Source organism: Nanorana parkeri, unplaced genomic scaffold, assembly GCF_000935625.1.
Source record: "Nanorana parkeri isolate BGI_ZX_2015 unplaced genomic scaffold, ASM93562v1 scaffold280, whole genome shotgun sequence".
NCBI classification, from domain to species: Eukaryota; Metazoa; Chordata; class Amphibia; order Anura; family Dicroglossidae; genus Nanorana; species Nanorana parkeri.
Window position 1 is genome coordinate 874,500 of NW_017306548.1, and position 18,750 is coordinate 893,249.

At 43.2% G+C, this 18,750-nt stretch overlaps 1 protein-coding gene across 1 annotated transcript in view; it reads right to left on the reverse strand.

Annotated features, from left to right (window-relative positions):
* The window catches only part of LOC108787703, a 188,067-nt gene that overhangs the window by 67,371 nt on the left and 101,946 nt on the right, over positions 1-18,750 (reverse strand). The window contains exons 8-10 of the mRNA XM_018557315.1: positions 13,642-13,720; positions 8,517-8,602; positions 1,247-1,366 (exon numbers count right to left, since the gene is read on the reverse strand). Coding sequence (XP_018412817.1) covers positions 1,247-1,366; positions 8,517-8,602; positions 13,642-13,720 — 285 coding nt within the window. The remainder of the gene's footprint in view (positions 1-1,246; positions 1,367-8,516; positions 8,603-13,641; positions 13,721-18,750) is intronic.

An 18,750-nucleotide genomic window follows, 5' to 3' on the forward strand; every position in this document is an offset into this window, starting at 1 on the left:
TGATCACAGCACTCCCCCTGACATGTCCTGGTCTGCTTTCAGACACAGGGATACTATAAATCCACATGTACAGTACACATTCCTCTGTGCTACACACGTTTCAATGTTTCAGGTTCGTGTCCCTTTAAGTAGAGGAGCTATAAGGAGAAAATAAGAGTTTAATTACACGGTATTTCACCCAGATGAATGATGGGATCTCTCAGGAAATGCACCAGCTAAAGCACATATAAGGAACAAAGTTTAATCTGTCGTTGGAGAAACGAGCGCTACAAATGTTGCTGTAATTAAAGGCTGCCTATTTAGAAATATTTTGTGACAAATTATACCTTACGGCTACAAAAGAATAATAACGCAAACGAAGGAACCGGTTATTTTTATAATAAACAAACTGTACACTCTGTTACACTATCCAAAGAGGAACAATAGGACGACAACCTTCATTTTCATGTTAGATTAAAGGGTCTGTGCACTTTTAAAGTGGACCTTTACCCCCTTTGACTAAAAATCACATCAGCATACAGCTCTGCATGCTGATATGAAATCATCTTACATTCATAAGCTAAACAAAATATTTTTATTTTACTTAAAATTTATTTTTTTCCACTTCCTGCTCCACTTTGGCACAATTGATGTAATCGTGCCCAAGCATTGCATCCTGGGAAGGTTACATCAGCAGAGCATTGCTGGGAAATTCCATCTGTATTTTCATGAGATCTCAGGGAAAGGCATTTTCCTCCCCTGAGATTATGTGCATGGTCACATGTCCTAGTCACATGTGCCAGAGTTCCAGGAAGTAAAGGGAGATCTAGTATCCTGCCCTTAGTTAAAATGGCCACCGTCAAAAGACTGGGGAAGAAAAAAAAAATAAGGTATGTGAAGAATACAAAGCCGGCAATTATCTAGAAGTATCTGTTTGTAGATTGTCATTACTAAACATTTCTAAGGGTGCCTGTTATTTTGAAGATATGGGTAAAGTTCCTCAACTGATGTAAAATATATGCTTTTGGGATGAAACGTGCTCACTATCCGCCCACCCAAGCTCTGGAGTCAAATTAATCTCATCTTAGCAAGAGAGGTCTCCACCCTCCTCTTGCAATCTCCCAGATGGAACGAGTGTCCCTTGTAATTGTGACCCACACTCAGCATTAAGATGTCTCATTGGGTCTTAGTGATGTCACAGTCATACACGTTATATGGCATGCAAAGAGCTGCTGTCACCTGGCAGGTCCGACAGCCCTTCACTTACTTTAGCTTTCTCATACAGGTCTCTGGTTGCTCCTCTTGGCGGATTCTTCGACGTTGACGTGGTGGCATCTCCTGCACAATCCTCATGGCGTGTAGACTGTCTAGATGCAGCTTCTCCTGCCTGGAAAGTATTACAATGGACCCCAATTAAAAACATGTCTGAAAGCTGAACTATTTTAAAGGGGCAGACCTAAATGCCTGACTGAAGTCTTACACCTTTTTTTATTTATAGCCCTTTTAATTTGTTTTATTGCTTTTTGCTTGGGAATGCCTTGAAATACAATTTTCTCTCAGTAGAAATGCTGCTTTCTGCCCTTTCACTGCAGAGCTCTGTGCTGGCAGAGCTCAGTAATAGCCACACCTCTCATCACAAGTGTCCTCACACTGGAAGACAGGGGTGTGTCTCACCAGGCCTGTTACTTAGGCACTAAAGTCACACCGAGCACCTTCAGCGATTGGCACTATTAGGCTGTATAGTCTTAACTGGACATCCCACAGAGCTTCTGTAACAGGAAATGGAGGTAGGACTATACAAACTGAGACTGTTACTACAATGTCCGACTGTGTGTCTATTTGTGTGGCTTTAACTGGGCTTAAGGCCAGGTTCACACTTGGGCGATCCACGCAGATTGCTGTGCGGTCACGGAGTCGCCCACCCCCGCCTGATTGCGCTGCCAGTGCCATTATTTTCTAATGGTACCCCAGTCGCGGCGGGTGGATTGTGCGGTTTCCCACTGCGATTCCGCCTGTGCAACCAAACATGATCGCAGCTAAAACAGCCGCGCATCGTGTGTCACAAAAAAAAGTACATTTCCCTTTTTTATGCGATTGCTGCGTGGATGTAACTCCATTGAAATCAATGGGGCCACGCGGCAATTGCTTTGTGCAATTGTGCACGATCACATTGTCCCGGATCGGCTAGGTCTGCACCGGCCCTTAAAGATTGCATCCAGCCAAGACTTTTTAGTCGTTTTGGATAGAGTGGAGACGGATTACAACCACCTGTCAAGATTCTACTGCTATCCTGGGTCTCCTTACTTCTTGTCCTGCTGACGTTTCACTAGACAGGAAGTGAGAGTAACTCTCCAACAGCAACTCACAGAGAAAAAATATGTTTTTCTTTAGCAGAGTAGGGAACGATAGAACCCCTAATTTTTATTTCCGTCTGTGTCCCTGTTAGAGATTTTTTTAAATTAGGCAATTATGGCATTTTAAATAATTACCACGTGCAGCTAGCAGTGTTTGAGGATTCTATACTACATGTTCTGTGAAAGCCCTTTTTGACATCTGTTATGCTAAAAATAGACATCTGAATGAGTCAGGGGAGGGACACTCTCCCCTTTCTCCTAACAGAGGCGAGAAAGCCCTAATTAAACAGTTTACTGAGGCTGCCCAAACATGCTGGCAGTTCTGGGCTTTCTTTCTAGCAAGCCCAGTATGCTTTTTCAAGTTGGATGCACTGGATGCATCTTTTCTTAAAGATTTCTATGCAAACAATTAAAAAGAATCAGCTTACAAATTTTTCATCATCCCTAAACATTAGATCAACCACAAATCAATATAATTTCTGTTCAAGAGAATAAACACAGCCATGATAATCTTGCAGGAAGCTAAAGATGCTGAGCCATCATGGATGCCGCTTCTGAATTCTTTCCCGCAATCCTCTGATGCTGCTCGGGGCTGGAAAGGTCTAGTCAACTGTGACCACCCTGCCGACCAAAAATAGCCACCCTTCCACTGTTTTGTACAAGGTGATGCTGACAAAATGGGATTTCTGGGTTGCAGATATATCTTTGGTACCCTGGGGCCCCAAGGTTAATGAGCAGCACCAGACACAGCTGTTGTAAGTAATAATACAGCGTGGGGTGGAGATTCTTGGGTACATGCCATTAGTTATGATGACTTGATGACTGTGGGGTTCCTTAGAGTTTAATGATTCAGGGCTGTTGTGCTCCTACAGACTGCACATTAGCAACAAGCAGTATAAGACCAGCGCGGTGTGCAATATCCCACAGTAACCATTTACGTGCGATTGTGATCACATGGCATGTTTTTAATGATTAATTAATGTCCTATTCCTGATACACTTCCCTGCTGCTTGTCACCTTTTGGGCCATAAGAATCCTCATATTCAGTTGAAAGTCTGACTTTGGTCTCTAAAAAACTAAACATGTTTTCCAATAATACTTCTTTGTGGTCTGTACACCATGTGACTCCAGGTCCAGTTTCCTTCCTGGCTCTTAACGGTGTGTGCGTGGACATGTGACAGTAACTTATCTGAGCACTTCGGACAAAGTAAAAGCAGCTTGTCTTGGCTGAGGAACATCATATGAAAGAACCTGGTAAGATCTTTGCAATTCACTAGAAGCACACCAGAAAGGGAATTGGTCATGTACTTCTTGCTTGACTATAGCCTAAGGCCCATTTCACATGGGGGATGTCAGTCCTGATCGGATCCCCAGCTGATGGGAGCAGAATGGAGCAGAAGTCACTCCTGTGAGATCCGTGTCTGTTCAGATTTTAACTCCATCTTGCTACAGAGCTGTATGGATCCATGTTAGGTCTATGGGGAGTTTGGTGCAAGTGGACATGTGTCAGTTTGCAACAGATTACCTCTGATCCATCATGATCCTGTTTTTATAGTTTCTTTTTCCTCTCATTTCTTATAATGGATCTTACTGACAGAAAGGTCAAATGTGGCACAAATAATGCTTAAGGGGGCTGTAAGAAAGTACAAATATGGAAGAATTGATTTGGAAAGGGGCTGTGATAGCAGTGATTTCTAACAGTCTGATGTAATATGTCTCCAGTCTATGACTGTCTCTGGAAGAATGTCCCCAGTTTCCAACAACTCCTATAGCAGTTGTAGGCAACTACGGCACTCCAGCTATTGTAAAGCTACAAATCCTATCATGCATCTGGCCCTGGGAATCATGCATTTGGCTATCAGAGTCTTGCAAGGCCTCATGGGATTTTTAGTTTCACCACCATTGGAGTGCCGAGATTGCCTAACCCTGCCCTATAGCACGTTTGCAGAAACTGACCATCTCTTGTAGCATTCCTGTACTGTATGACCATCACTTGTAGCATTTACATACTCTCTGACCATCTCTTGTAGAATGCCCATCGTCTTTGACCATCTCTTGTAGCATTCCTATACTCTATGACAGTGGTCTTACAAGGAGGGTGCGGGGGGTGCAACCCGCACCCAGGGGGCATCCACTGCAGGGGTGACACCAAAATGACTGACAGACATCACTAAAAAGTCGGGCACTCGGTCAGGAGAGAGGAGGAGACCCGGTGTCATATCTCATCCTGCCAGGTGAACATCCCCTCCTCTCTCTGCCTGCGTCCATCACCAAGATGGCCACCGGCAGGCATCAATCAGATGTTCGCACACGCGCAGTGACGACACGGCGGGGTGTCACCTGGTCTAGAGACCTGGGTGACAACCGATCTCGGGATGCCCCTGCTCTATGACCATCTTTTGTAGAATGCTCATTGTCTTTGACCATCTCCTGTTGCATGTCTGCTCTCCATAGCACCAGGTGTCACATGGCCAGGTACCACACTATATCAAGAAATGGGGCCACAACTGTATTGGAACAAAAATGGCAAACTCATTCGATTGGAGAACCAAAACTCAAAATCTGAGCTAAAATTGAGACCTGTGCCTAGGCTCAGAGAGTGCCTAAGTGCACAGATAAAATCTTGCTTAAGAGTAAACGTACTTGCAGGCACCATGTAGTTAAAATGAATTGAGAAGTTTCTTCTCATATCCTGATATGCCTGCTGGACACATTTTGAGTTGCCACTACAATAAGAATAGATGGGAAGTCTTTCTATGGGGACACTTGTGGTCACAACTAAGGAATGATTTCCCTCCCTTTGGAGAAGTTTCTTCTCATTTCCTGATTTGCCTACATTATACATTTTGTGTTGCCACTACAACAAGAATAGATGGAAAATCTTTAGATTGGGGGACATTTGTTGTGGTCACACCTAATGGAGGATTTCCCTCCCTTTGAAGATGCTTTTTCTCTTTACCTGATATGTCAATGAGACACATTTTAAGTTGCCACTACCACGGAAATAGATGTAAAGTCTTTCTATAGAGACACTTGTTGTTGTCACAACTAAGGAATGATTTCCCTCCCTTCTGAGAAGTTTCTTCTAACTTCCTATTTTGTCTATGGGACACATTTTGAGTTGCCACTACAACAAGAATAGATGAAAAGTCTTTCAATTGGGGACATTTGTTGTGGTCACACCTAATGAAGGATTTCCCTCCCTTTGAAGATGTTTTTTTCTCTTTTCCTGATATGTCTATGAGACACATTTTAAGTTGCCACTACCACGGGAATAGATGTAAAGTCTTTCTATAGAGACACTTGTTGTTGTCACAACTAAGAAATTATTTCCCTCCCAATGGAGAAGTTTCTTCTCATTTCCTGATGTGTCTAAGGGACACATTTGAGTTGCCACTGCAACAGGAATAGATGGGAAGTCTTTCAACGGGGACACCTGTTGTGGTCACAGCTAAGGGAGGTTTTCCCTCCCAATGGAGAGATTTCTTCTAATTTCCCCATTGTGTCTACATGAAGTGAAGGGAAATCACTCCAATGGGACACAGATAGCAAATTTTAAAAAACTGACAAGGGTTTAACCCTTCTCTACTGCAGCCAAAACTGAAAATAAACTTTGAGCTTTAGAAATACTTTAAAGTCATACTTTGAGAATGGCTGGACCACTGTCTCAGTATAAGGAAGCAGCAGACCCAGGAACAAAAGCTTGTGCGTGGCAAAGGGTCCTTAAGGACTGCAGTTGAGAACTCCTGTCATAAGCGTAATGTGATGCAGAGCTGTCTGCTACAGAGGAGGTCACTGTACTTGTGAAAGACAAGGTCATATGGCCCCGGTGAATTCCGCGACTCGTCAACCCTGTGTCAAGTCTATCCTTTGCGTACACACTTCTTGCTGTGTTTCCTCACCGCAGGAAGAGAGTGCCAGACCCTGAATGGGGCAGAAGTGGGAAGTCAATAGTAAATGGACAAATCCCATCTCCTCCTGTGCTGCTAATTGATTTTCATGTGCTCCCCTAAGGGCCCCGAGACCATTCAACAGAGACTCAGCTCAGCTTTCCGACTCCACTTCAAACCACAGCATCAATAAATCATCAGCCGCCAGCCATTTGGTTTAACCCCTTGCCAGCCGATACGTCGGTTAACTCCCTCATGCCCGTTAGCACACCATGACTACTGTTGGGCGACAGGACAGTAATTTGTTCTTCATATTTTTTAGTTATTTATTTCCAAAGCATGCATGCCAAAAGACTGCATTTTCAGGATACAGAGATACAGGATAACGGCTTTAGAAAAGCAACTCTTGCTGTTGAAAATTCCAATGCTCCTAACAGTCAGACACATGTGGAGACATTGAAAAAGAGTAGGACCACTCCTGTCCAGCAGGAATAATGGTTATGGGTAAGCAGGTCCGAGTCTGAGAAAAAAAAGTAGGTTGCCATAATTTGATAGGAATTTTCCAGATTCTACTCTACGGAAGCAGTGGCGTCAACGAATATGTTAAAGATCAGCAGATAAACATTGTTTATGGAGGTGTCAGCGACTGGACTGCAGAATAGGTTCCACACAACCCCACTGTAACATTGAGAGGTAAACATGTTGATTGTTTGGATTTAGCAATATCAGGCCTCTAGCTTTAAGGCACCATCTGGCCTTTCCCCTGACTGAAGTCTTCTGATTAAAGATGAACTCCCGGAAATCTAAAATGTAACCCTTGCAATGGGACTACTCCTGCACTGCAAGGGTTAACTGCTCATTTTTGGTCTAGAGGCTAAGATAAAGAAAATATACTCACCTGATCCTCGGTCCTGTAGGGGTGACCCCTCACCTCTCTCCTCCTCTGCTCTGGTGGTGGGAATTCTCTCTACGTCCTCATGTCTCATGCAAGTCAATAGACCTGCATTAGAAGTGGTAATGTCAGACCGCTGGAGCCGGGGGGAAAAGAAGCTGCTGAGATCAGTCTAGCAGCCAAGTGGAACCAAGAAATAAGTGAGTATATTTTCTTTATTTCAGTCCCCCCCTCCAGACCAAAATGAGCAGTTAACCCTTACAGCAGGGGCGTATTTACCGCAAGGCAAACTAGGCGTTTGCCTAGGGCGGCACCCTCTGTCGGACCGCTGCCTTACAGCATGGTGGTAGCCCTACTACAAGGGTTACTTTTTAGATTTCCTGGAGTTCTGCTTTAATAGGTGTAGAGAACTGTGAACAAATGGACACCAATGAGTAAAGCACACATCTTTGTTCTTAATGTTAAAGCTGACCTGTGCTTGGCTAAAACTGTAGTCTCAACCTATCACCCTTCTTACTCTTGGGGCTCCCTCTAACTCTGTACCGGTACTGTATTGTGCTATCTGGCTACAGGGAGGGTTACTGATTATTCAGACAAGGACAGCCAATCAGTAGCACTGACAACACCTAGATTCCCCCTACAACAATGACCAGAACCTAAAAAGCAATACATTTCAGCTGTAGGAGAACATGAATTTTGCTAAAACTGAAGTGTATTCATTCCACCACCAGGGAGGAGGCAGCTTCTGTACAGATGTTTATCAGAGGAAGCCAAATCAGCACGATGTACATGTAGTGCTGATATTATAGAGCGCAGGAACTGCCATATTCCCGTGCAAATTGCAATTAATGATTTTCCAGGTCATGGCGCACATGTCGCAAATCATCTTCAACATAGGCACACTATGCTGATGATTTGGCACATGTCTAATGCGCATCACATGTGCGCCAAATTTAAATGTTGGATCAACCATAGTTTTTGGGCCCAAAGAATTCACACGGGGATGACATTTTAAGAAACAAAAATGTCAGTCCAGCTAAATTACATGGTGGTTACAGTTTTGGCTTTTAGAACAAAAACATGATCACCAAACATGGAAAATATGAATATGCTTGCCAATGGCTAATGTAAAAGCTGTATTAATATTATATAGTTAGAACTGATCACCATCATTGACAAGCAGCTTAAAGGTGCCCATACACCTTACAATTATCTGCAGATTTTCTGTGGTCAGATGGAAAAAGTGCAACAGATTGGCCCAGGTGCAGATTACTCCATCCACACAGTTAAGTGTAGATGGAGGAATCTGTTGCACCTTTTCCATCTGACCACAGGAAATCTGCAGATAATTATAAGGTGTATGGCCAGCTTTATATGTAGTAGTGTTATCATTGTACATACATGGCAGCTGCGATCCTGGCAGCATCATCATTCACAGAGACCTGCCTGTCGTGACTCAGCACCTCCTGCAGCCATCCTGACAGAACCTGCAAAGGCAAAACAAAAACAGTACTCAGTACAACAGGAGCCTGCAGAGTGCAATATAACAATATTCTGATCACATTTATTGGTCTGGCCAAGCTGAAGAGCAGAGATCTATAAATGAATAGATTGTAGTGGGACTGTAAAATGATTATGACCACCGGTCAAAAACCATTAAAGCTTACCATCCATGAGTGAAACATGGAGACTGCCATTGCTGACCTCCTGAAAATGATTACTGATTTTTAATGGAAGCTGGATTTGGGCTTTAAAGTATAATTTCATAGTATGAAGCGACATTAAAGAGTTCAGCGAAGGGAGGCCTGCACCCCTATCAATGCATATATGGACAAAAAGGACCATAGGAGGGGCAACAGATACAAGACCTTTCTGAATCACCACATTAACCCGAGCCACGATCTGATATAGAATCCTCCTCCAAGTGCTCGGGCTGCAGTTCGAACATTTGTTTTGAGGGTGACTGCAGCCCGAACACTCGGACGAGGATTCTATATCAAATTACAGCTCAGGTTAATATTTGGTGATTTGGGAAGGTCTTTCTATATCTATTGCCCCCTCATTTGTCCCCTCCATAGGGAGGCTTTGTCCAGGGTTTCCCGCTGTGTCGGCTCATGGTTGAGCTATAAAAAAGCTGATACAATATTCACGGTTCTTGTCCTCCTGAGGCAGCCATTTTCTTGGTCAAAACACATCGAGGATTCTTGTAGCAGATAAAATATTTGTTCAAGGGTGATCATCAAGGACTGCACAGTTTGCGGTCCTAATCAATGGATTTTCAATGTTGTGATATATCAACTTGCATACACTATGTGAACTATGACCAGCAATGTTGATTTTATTTTTCATGTGCTTATTTTATTGTAATTTTGATGATATAATGTAATAAATGTGTGATTTTACTAAGGAGGTCCGATTTGTTGGCCTAAAAGCCCCATTTCTGGTCTCTGTAGCCAGATACATTTAATACATCTTTTTTGTACAAAGTACAATCCAATTTTTTTTTATTGGTCTTAGATAGAACAGCGAAACTTTAGAATGTCTGTCAGATTGTTGCTCAAGGAGAAGAAAATGTGAGGTGCTGGATGCTAATTCCTAAGCAAGAGGAGTATAGACCCATTCAAGAAACTTTTAGATCGTTGGTTTTCAACTGATGGGTCGTGACCCAAAAGTGGGTCGTGACCCCGTGTCCAGTGGGTCACCACATGTCTGCCACTTTTCTAGGTGAGAGGATCCTCAGCATCCCCCCAGAGAAGCACTTTCAGTTCTCGCACCTAGCAGTCATTTAAAAATATGATGCCTGGTGCCGAGTGTCGACTTGAGGTGCGGTGAGGTGGGGCTATGGCCGCGAGGGAGCTCCATCCATACGTGCATTGCTTACAGTTCATCACATTCTGGTTTCCGGCACTACTACGGGCGCACACGGGAGCTTTACAAGCAATACACATATGGATGGAGCACCATCACAGCACAGCAGACCACACTGGACCCCAGGTTGAGGATCAACTCCTATTTCCGTAATGGCAACCCAAACGCACCTCCTACCTCCACAATTGCCTGCACCGGAAAACGTAGTGCCGCAACATGGAACATTGCAGTGCAACTTGGGTCGCGACTTAATGACCAAGGACAAAAGGTTACACAGGTTGAGAACCACTGTTTTAGATGCCTCCCTCAATGAATGCAACATACAGGGGTATGGGTACTCTTAGTGACTCACACATACACACACACATACACACACACATACACACACACACACACACACACACACAGGGGTTTCACTGGCTAAACTGTGTTCTTTTTGAACCTTAAGTATTTATTTGAGCTTGGGTTTGGCAGCTCTTCACAAAACGGGGATCCCCAAAAGACAGGAGTCGCTCAATTATAAAAAATCCAACATCAAACAAAAGGCATGAGGTAAATCCATAAATAGTAAGTACTATCCAATGCATTTCAGGGGCCGGAAATTCCACTTCCTCAGGGCTTTGACAATGTATCAAAGTGTCCAATAGCCTCAAAACACAGCAAAGCTCCTAGACAAAAAAAAGTCTTATCCAGAGTAATAAACATTGAATGTACATGTCTTCAGCTCCTATCCATGAGCTTTGCAGTGCTTTAAATTCATTAGACACTTTTATACATTTTCAAAGTCCTGAGAAAGGGGGATTTTCTGCCCTCCAAATACATTGAGGTGAATTTATCAAAACTGGAGCAGACAAAATCTGGAGCAGTTGTTCATGGCAACCAATCAGCTTTTCTCTTTCATTGTTTAAAATCTTAACTGAACAAACTGAAGAGAGAAGCTAATTGGTTGCTATGGGCAAGTGCTCCAGATTCTGTCTCCTCCACTTTTGATACATTCCCCCCATTGTCTATCTCTTTACCTGTGGATTTAATAAAACTTTGTGGACTCTGAAATTGTTTAGTTTGGCAGTTTTTGTGATACAACTACCCATAGATTTGTATTACTCTATGTGTGCACATTGCAGAGATCTGTTCATATTAGTTGTCACAGTGACCTTGCAGTGCAGTGAAATACATCATTTTATATAGTGGGGATATGCTCCACTGAGGACTGCTGTCCTGGTGACAACTATCATAGGTGGCACTTCCCCTCGCTTTTGGGAGAATTTCAATCATATCCTGTCATGTCATTGGCATGGGAATAAAAGAAAATTATCCTTGATGGTAACCCAAAAAAAGACCTTTCTACATTCTATCCAAAAAAAAGTTAAGCCTGGAAGTCCCCTTTTAATGTTCCTGTAGACAAAAGGAAAATACTAAATCTACAGCAGTAACAGACCGACAACATTGTATATTGTTAACATATACCTCTTAGTACGAAGGGAGGCCAATAAGTTCTTACCCTCACCATGATCTAGATGTGCTAGGGATCTGAAATGTTGAAGGTTTATAGGTGGATATCTTAGTAATATGCATGCCAATTGTTTTTGTAGGTCGTGGTGAATTATAGTTAGAACCAAGAGAAATGGAGTAGGTGTCATGCCGGACAAAGTTGAATACCGAGGCGTGTGTTGCTGCTAGCTGACAATGCACCTGCACATCGAGCTGCAGAAACTGTCACGATTGTGGCTATGAATCTCTGCCCCATCCACCTTACTCAGCTTACTCACCTGACCTGGCACCTCCTGACTTCTTCTTGTTTCCAAATCTTAGAAAACAGCTTCAAACCCACCAAACAATGATGTCAGCTAGCAGCAACACACGACTCGGTATTCAACTTTGTCCGGCATGACACCATTTCTTTTGGCTCTAGCTATAATTCACCACGACATACAAAAACAAAAATTGGCATGCATATTACTAAGATATTCACCTATAAACCTGCAAAATGTCAGATCTCATGGTGAGGGTAAGAACTTATTGGCCTCCCCTCGTATAGCATACGGAACTCCAGGATATTATGTAAATTTTTTTTTTTTTTTTAATGGTCCATGTTTGCCTTGCCTAACTTGATCCCTGTCCAATGATCTGTAGGATAGGGCTTTGGGGCCTGCCTGTTGTCAGCTATCAGGATAAATTGCAGGACAGCACTGGAGTGGTAGCACTACGGAATGAGCAGCGGCTGTGAGCCGTCGAGTCCTGCTGTTAGTTTAGTATTTTCCATTTCCCCAAAGGTTTAATTTAAACTTTGCTAAGCTGCTTCACTTACAAAGTTATCTTCACTTAGTGGAATATCCATTGATGCAGCTTTGAACTGTGCAAGGTAGAGAAGCTCTTTGGATGTGTGCAGCCTCTACCCCCTGCCAAGCTTGTGCTCTCTCTGAAAACTTTCCTTGACACCTTCATCTTGTTCTTTCTTCCCATCAGTTCACAACTTGACGGATGGAAGAAGAATGCCGGCAGCAATTAAATCCAGTAGCAATATCCTAACATGAGCTCTCGGAGAGAATGAACACTCTCCTAATTGCAGATGATTTGCGGTTTGGAGACAGAATGGGAACAATGGCAGGTTTTTAACCCTTTCTATAATTGCCAGTGTATCAAAGAGCAGAGGTTATGAGTCCAGTGATCCCAGCAAGGTTTACAGGATATTACAGATAAAAAAAAGGTCTTTGAAAATGATCAGCAATTACCACAGAAAGAAGTATCTATTTTATGTCTTTAGTTTGGTCTAGTTGCTGCAATAACTGAGGTCTTCAATCACCATGTTCTCTACACAGGATACTTACCAGCCTGTTAGCCTTGCTTCTTTTCCATCCATGTAGATTTTGTAGACCTACTGCGGGAGTCCAGTCCAGGTCCCTTTGTGCCTTCTTCTTTCTAAACATTTCCTACACATATATTATGGAGAACGTTGCCATATACATGGCAATAGTTTCTGTGTCAATCTCCTGTGAGTCCAGGGAAGGGCACTGATGTCCTGGGCTCATAGGGAGTAGGTTGAATGGTGCTGGGTGTCATTCAACCTGCAAAAGTAGCAGTACCGCATTGTTCAATAGGTCAGCCTGTGGGTGGCAGTTGCTGGAGGAACCATGCTTACTTTTATTGCCCACAGTGAAATTGGGCTTTCAAGTAAACCTGTGCATTGCCCAGTCAAAGCAAAGTAACAGGTTTGCTTTAATTCCCACATCCCTAGCAGCACATCCTTACCTTTCCTTTCCTCCAAAACACAAAAAAAACAAATGGGGGGTTTATACATTCCCTATTCTAACGAAAACTATAAACAACATTTTGGTGCTCGATATACTTTTAATTGCAAAAAAAATCATCTAAATTAAATAGTAAATACAAAGAGATATAAAATAAAATTGTATCAACTGTATTGGATTGTATTAAAAAGATAGACCTAAAACATTATAGTAATTATTTTAAAGTAAATCTTTCCTAAGAGAAACGTGGAGGCTGCTTACCTCCTCCTAAAATTCCAAGCTGCCTACTGAGGACCCTTTGGATGGGAATTCTGATATTAACATTAGTAATCCTATTAGTAATATCATCAATGCACATATTCTGGTTTTATAACCCAAAACACCTGATACCAGAGACTGCTCTTCCATACCTTTGCTCTATCAATGACATAAGGAAAGTTTAAGATGTCTTTGGCACTTGGACGTAGCTCTGGGTCTTTGGACAACATCCTGCAAGCAGAAAATTAGATTATGACTGATGGAGAAGCCATAAAAGCATCTGGCCAAAAAAATTACATTTGAAATAGTTTATGAGAACAAATTGACATAAAGACAAATTGCAATTTGTTCTGTCAAATCGGCTACACAGAAATATAACTAAGCAGTGACTTGAGGACAGGCAGCACAATTGCTGAAGCCATGACTAGGCCAGGTATCCTAGAGAGCCTACAAGATACCTAGCTACGATTATAAATTTGATTGCAGGACCTTGAATATGTGTAACCTCAAATTTTATATATTTTAAGTATGAGAAGGGTGGAGGCAGGTGATTTAGTTTTTAAAGCCATCTTGCCTTCTATTGCATTCAATACTGGCAGATGGTCTACAACAAGTTTCATTCACACAGCATGGACCAATATTCTTGGCTTGGACCAAAATTCAAATGACTGTATTTATTGCATTCAATACTGGCAGATGGTCTACAACAAGTTTCATTCACACAGCATGGACCAAAATTCTTGGCTTGGACCAAAATTCAAATGACTGTATTTACACGGATTTAAAGATAATTCCCTTAAGGGGTCAGTTGTGCCAAAAGGAAAAGTTAAAGGTGAAGTTTGTTGGGCCGAGTCAGCCCTTAGCTTCTTTTATTAATTGAATATTCCAGTAGTGAATAGTTCTCCTTGCCATGGTTCCTGGATCTGCTCTTGCCCAACCAAGAGTTTGGGTGTTCCATCTCATTCTGTTATTTTTAACATTCCCCATAATGATCCAACAAGTAGACTGGGCCCCCTCCTAATAACCACAAAGGGTGTGCAGACCCAGCACAGAGATCTTACCAGTAGTGAGATATATGAAATTGTTGGATGGTTTACCATTCCAGTATTTACCAATATGTCTTAATGGATGCACACAATTGGGCTGTCTTTTCATAATTCTGGAAATACCTTTAAAGTGAACCTATGCTTTGCTCATGCAGGGCAAAGCAACCGGTTCACCTTAATGCTACCCCAGCAATTTTTTATGGTTGCTGCATTCACCTATAGGATTGAAGAGTAGTCTAAGGAAGGAGCGTAAGCTGGTGTCAGTGGTGACTGCGAGATTACTAAGAGCTGAGGATTCTTTCCTGCCCCCGTGTGACAGCTCTGAGTACTTGAGTGGCCAATTACCAAGCTCCAGTTCTGTCACATGGGAGAAAGGGGAGCAAGCCCAGTGCCCCCCTATACAGAGGAAGTATCGGGTTTTGCAACTTCACTTCCCATGGTGAGTGAAGTCTGGTAGGGGAATGAAAAGAGAGGGGTAGCAGTAGAGTAAACCTGTTGCTCTGTGCTTCATGGGCAAAGCATAAGTTTAAAACAAGTGCTCAATATGCCAAAAAAAAACACAAAATGTTATTGCCCCAATCCTTTTCATGTTTTAAATATTCCCTGCTGGCATTTTGATCTGAGCCAACAGGGTTGAAGAATTGACAGATTAAGGCCTGCGTTGATGACAGCCACAGTGACTGTTTTTCCACTCCGTTGTGTCACAGAGTAACTTTGTTAGAATATCAAAGTTCAGATTCTTGAGATCTCTTTATCCAATTAACCCTCAGCGATGACAGCTAGACCATGCTGCTTCATAGGCAATTATCTGAGAAATAAAAGTATGTGAAGATGTGCTTATCAGGACATTCATGCATTAGCTAAATATGAAAAACTATTTAAAAGTGCACCTGTCACATAGACAGTGAAGGAAGACATTTTGCTGCTGAAGAGATATCGGATGTTCACAGACTGCCCTGGGTAAAAGATATTGCCAGCTCCCTCACTGCACGAAATCCAGGTGATTACTTTTTTTTTTGCCAGGCAGTGTATATTAACATTATAAGTATTTAGAAAGGTATTTTTTACCATTAAAGGTTCGATTCCATACAATAAGTCATAAAAACCATTTGATTAATGTGGCCAAATGGCCCTCAGTGCAGGCTTACCAAATCCAGTATCCTCTATTCTTAAAAGGTCAGTGCCTTCCGGTATCCCTGTGAGGTATTGAACAGACCAAATGTGTGGACTGGAATTTGTTGTGTGAAAAGTGGTTCCATTAGCATGGTTTCATTCATTTAACCAAACCTCATATCTACAGTCAGTGGGTTGGTTTGCTTCCACATTGCCTGTATACACGCCCTCACCATGCTTAAAGGAGAACTATGAGGTGAGTGCTTTTCACTCACCTCATAGTTCTAGCCAACCTGTGACAGTGAGACTGTCACAGGTCGGATCAGTAGATCGGGAGGTGAGTGAACACATACCGGCGTTCGCTCACCTCTCGATTCTGTCATGGCTCTCTGCCTTGACAGGGGAGGGGCTGGATTCCCCCCTCCCTGCTCTGATCCGCCAGCGCTGACTGGCGGAACGGACGGGGGAGGGGGCGGGTACAGCTGGCTCTGCCTCTAGATAGGCAGAGCCAGCTGTCAGTCACGCAGCTGGGCGGATCCCGGCATAATTGTCGGGATCCGCTTCAGCTGCGGCGTCTCAGTATACCGCGAGCTGCAGCTCGCGGTATACTGAGCCTAGGGTGACGGGAGGACGCTAGTTTGTGTCCTCCCGTTACCCTAAGGAGAACTATGGGGAAAAGCCTTAACCCCATAGTTCTCCTTTAATAAATGTACCAACAAAAGAGGGTTCTTGTAGGACTTTTTTGTCTATTTGTCGAGATGTAGAAGATACGTGGAAGACTTTAGGCCTAATTGAATGTCTACAATGTCGTGTATAAGCTCTGTCACATTAACCAATACAATTGTATATTCCCAAAAGATGTGTGAGAGGGTGCCTGGGCCTTCATTACACCGCCATTACACTTGAGGAAGTGGGGAACATTTTGTGGAGGATGGTGGGGATTCTGTACCAGCTAGTTATGATTTTATAACCGGCTTCCTATATTTTGTGTGAGATCCACGAAATATGCGTGTGTAAATTATGGGTTCGCTTTTTTGAGGGGTGAATCTACCGCTAGATATCAGGCATACGCCACAATATATGGAATACATAGAAGTGTAGTAATAATAGGGAGCCAAGGTGTCATAATACTATTCATATGCAGGGCCGGATTTACTCTCTCTGCTGCCCCAAGGCCAGGTTCCTCAATGCGTCCCCCTACCCGGCAAACCCCCTGCATGGAGAATGGGAGACCTGCAGGCTGCATAAAGTGGTCTCGGCGACATCGCTGGATCACTTGTACAGAACAAGTGGCGGCTTCCCCGCTGTACATTTAGCTCTGCTTGCCCAAAGCAGGGCTAAAGGTAGAAAACAACTACCCGCTCGGCGCCCAGAACTGCATGTCCTGGGCATCGGGACATAAGAATTCCACACCCCTGCTGCCCCTCTACTCCATGCTGCCCTAAGCCCGGGCCTTGGTTGGCCTTGTGGGAAATCCGGCCCTGTTCATATGACACCTTGGCTCCCAGACCCGAATGGCATTCAGGTGCTCCCGAATGCTATTGTGTCATATGACAGCTGAGAATGTCAAATCGGCAGAACGAGCCCCATGATGTCACGGCTCACTCTGCCCATTTGTTTACATTCAGGCCAGAGCTGTCATTTTGCGGCGAGTCTTCGTCGGGTTCAGATGAGTCGGCATGCAGTGCGCCTTTTTTTATTTTGGCGAGGCGATGTTCATGGTGATTGACGCTGGATTACATCGATGGATCAATTTTTTTTTTAAATAAAGGAATTGTCAAAAACTGACTCTTTGTTTTTTGTTCAATTAAAGGGATTTTTCGAAATGTGTGGTGTGTTTATTTACATGTACTTTTAACCCTTTAGTGAAGGAGTAGGGGCACAAGTACCCCTTACTCATTCAAAATGGGGGAGGGGGCGGCATCTGGGTGCCCCCTTAAAGGGGTACACCCTCCCAATGCCGAGGGCACGTGGCCGGGTTTGGCACAGGTGGGGGGGAGCTCAATCGCCCCCCATTTCCTGCCCTTCCAGGCCTGTGCTCGGATCAAGAGTCTGGTAGGAATTTTAGGGGGGCCCCACATTTTTTGGGGGTGGGGTCCCTCCTTAAAATATCTGGTATGGCTTTTGGGGGAAACCCTAAGCACTTATTGTTTATTTTTAGCTTGGGAGGAGGGGGGTCCCTCCTAACATTCCTACCAAACCTTAAGTGTCTAGTATCAATTGGGGGGAACCTCACGTTTAGTGTCACTTTGCTGCAACGAAAATTCGCTCGTAACAGAAATTTGTATACTACCGCTAACGAAAATTCCGATTTTTTTTTTTTAAAGTTGATGCTTAACACAATAAAACTTCATTCGGGAAAGAAATTCAGATGCTTCGGAAATTTTTGTTATCAGAAATCCGTATTCGTTACTTCTGTCATTTGGAGATCCGTTTGCATCACAATTAATACATTTCCGAAAATTCGTCCGAATAACTAATCTTTCAGAAACGATTCGCACATGTCTAATAATCAGGAAGTGGGGTTTGGACCCCCATGTCTGGGCCCCTGATGTAGCCCAAGGTTTGTGGATACCTGACTATCAGACACATATGAATGTGTTGGATATCCAAACAAAGTTCCTTGCTATGAATTACTGAATTTCGTTCTTCATTTGGAGTTTTATTTTACAGTATAACTTTACGCAGACACTTCAATGTAAAAAGACCAAGCACATCATTTCTGCAGTCATATAGGACATTGGCCATCTATAATATCATTTATTTATTTTCTTCTGAAGCCAGTCCGAGGTCCTTCCAACGTCCCCTAGGCAATGTGATGGTGGCTGCAGAGACTTCTTTTCTATGTACTTATAATTATGTGTCTGGGGACTCCCCTCTTCGGCTACTGACACATCTTTGAAGTCCGCTGGAACTTTGTGTGCTGTCTGAACGCAGAAACCTCTTTACGTCCTGACAGAGATAAGAACTTCAGACAAAGCAGGTTATTTCACATAAAGGCTGCCTGTTTTTTCAAACTATATTGGGGTGATGCGGCCACAGATACGGGTAAAATTCTACTCAGTGGAATTCTCTTTAAAGTTTAAAGGAGAATTATGAGAC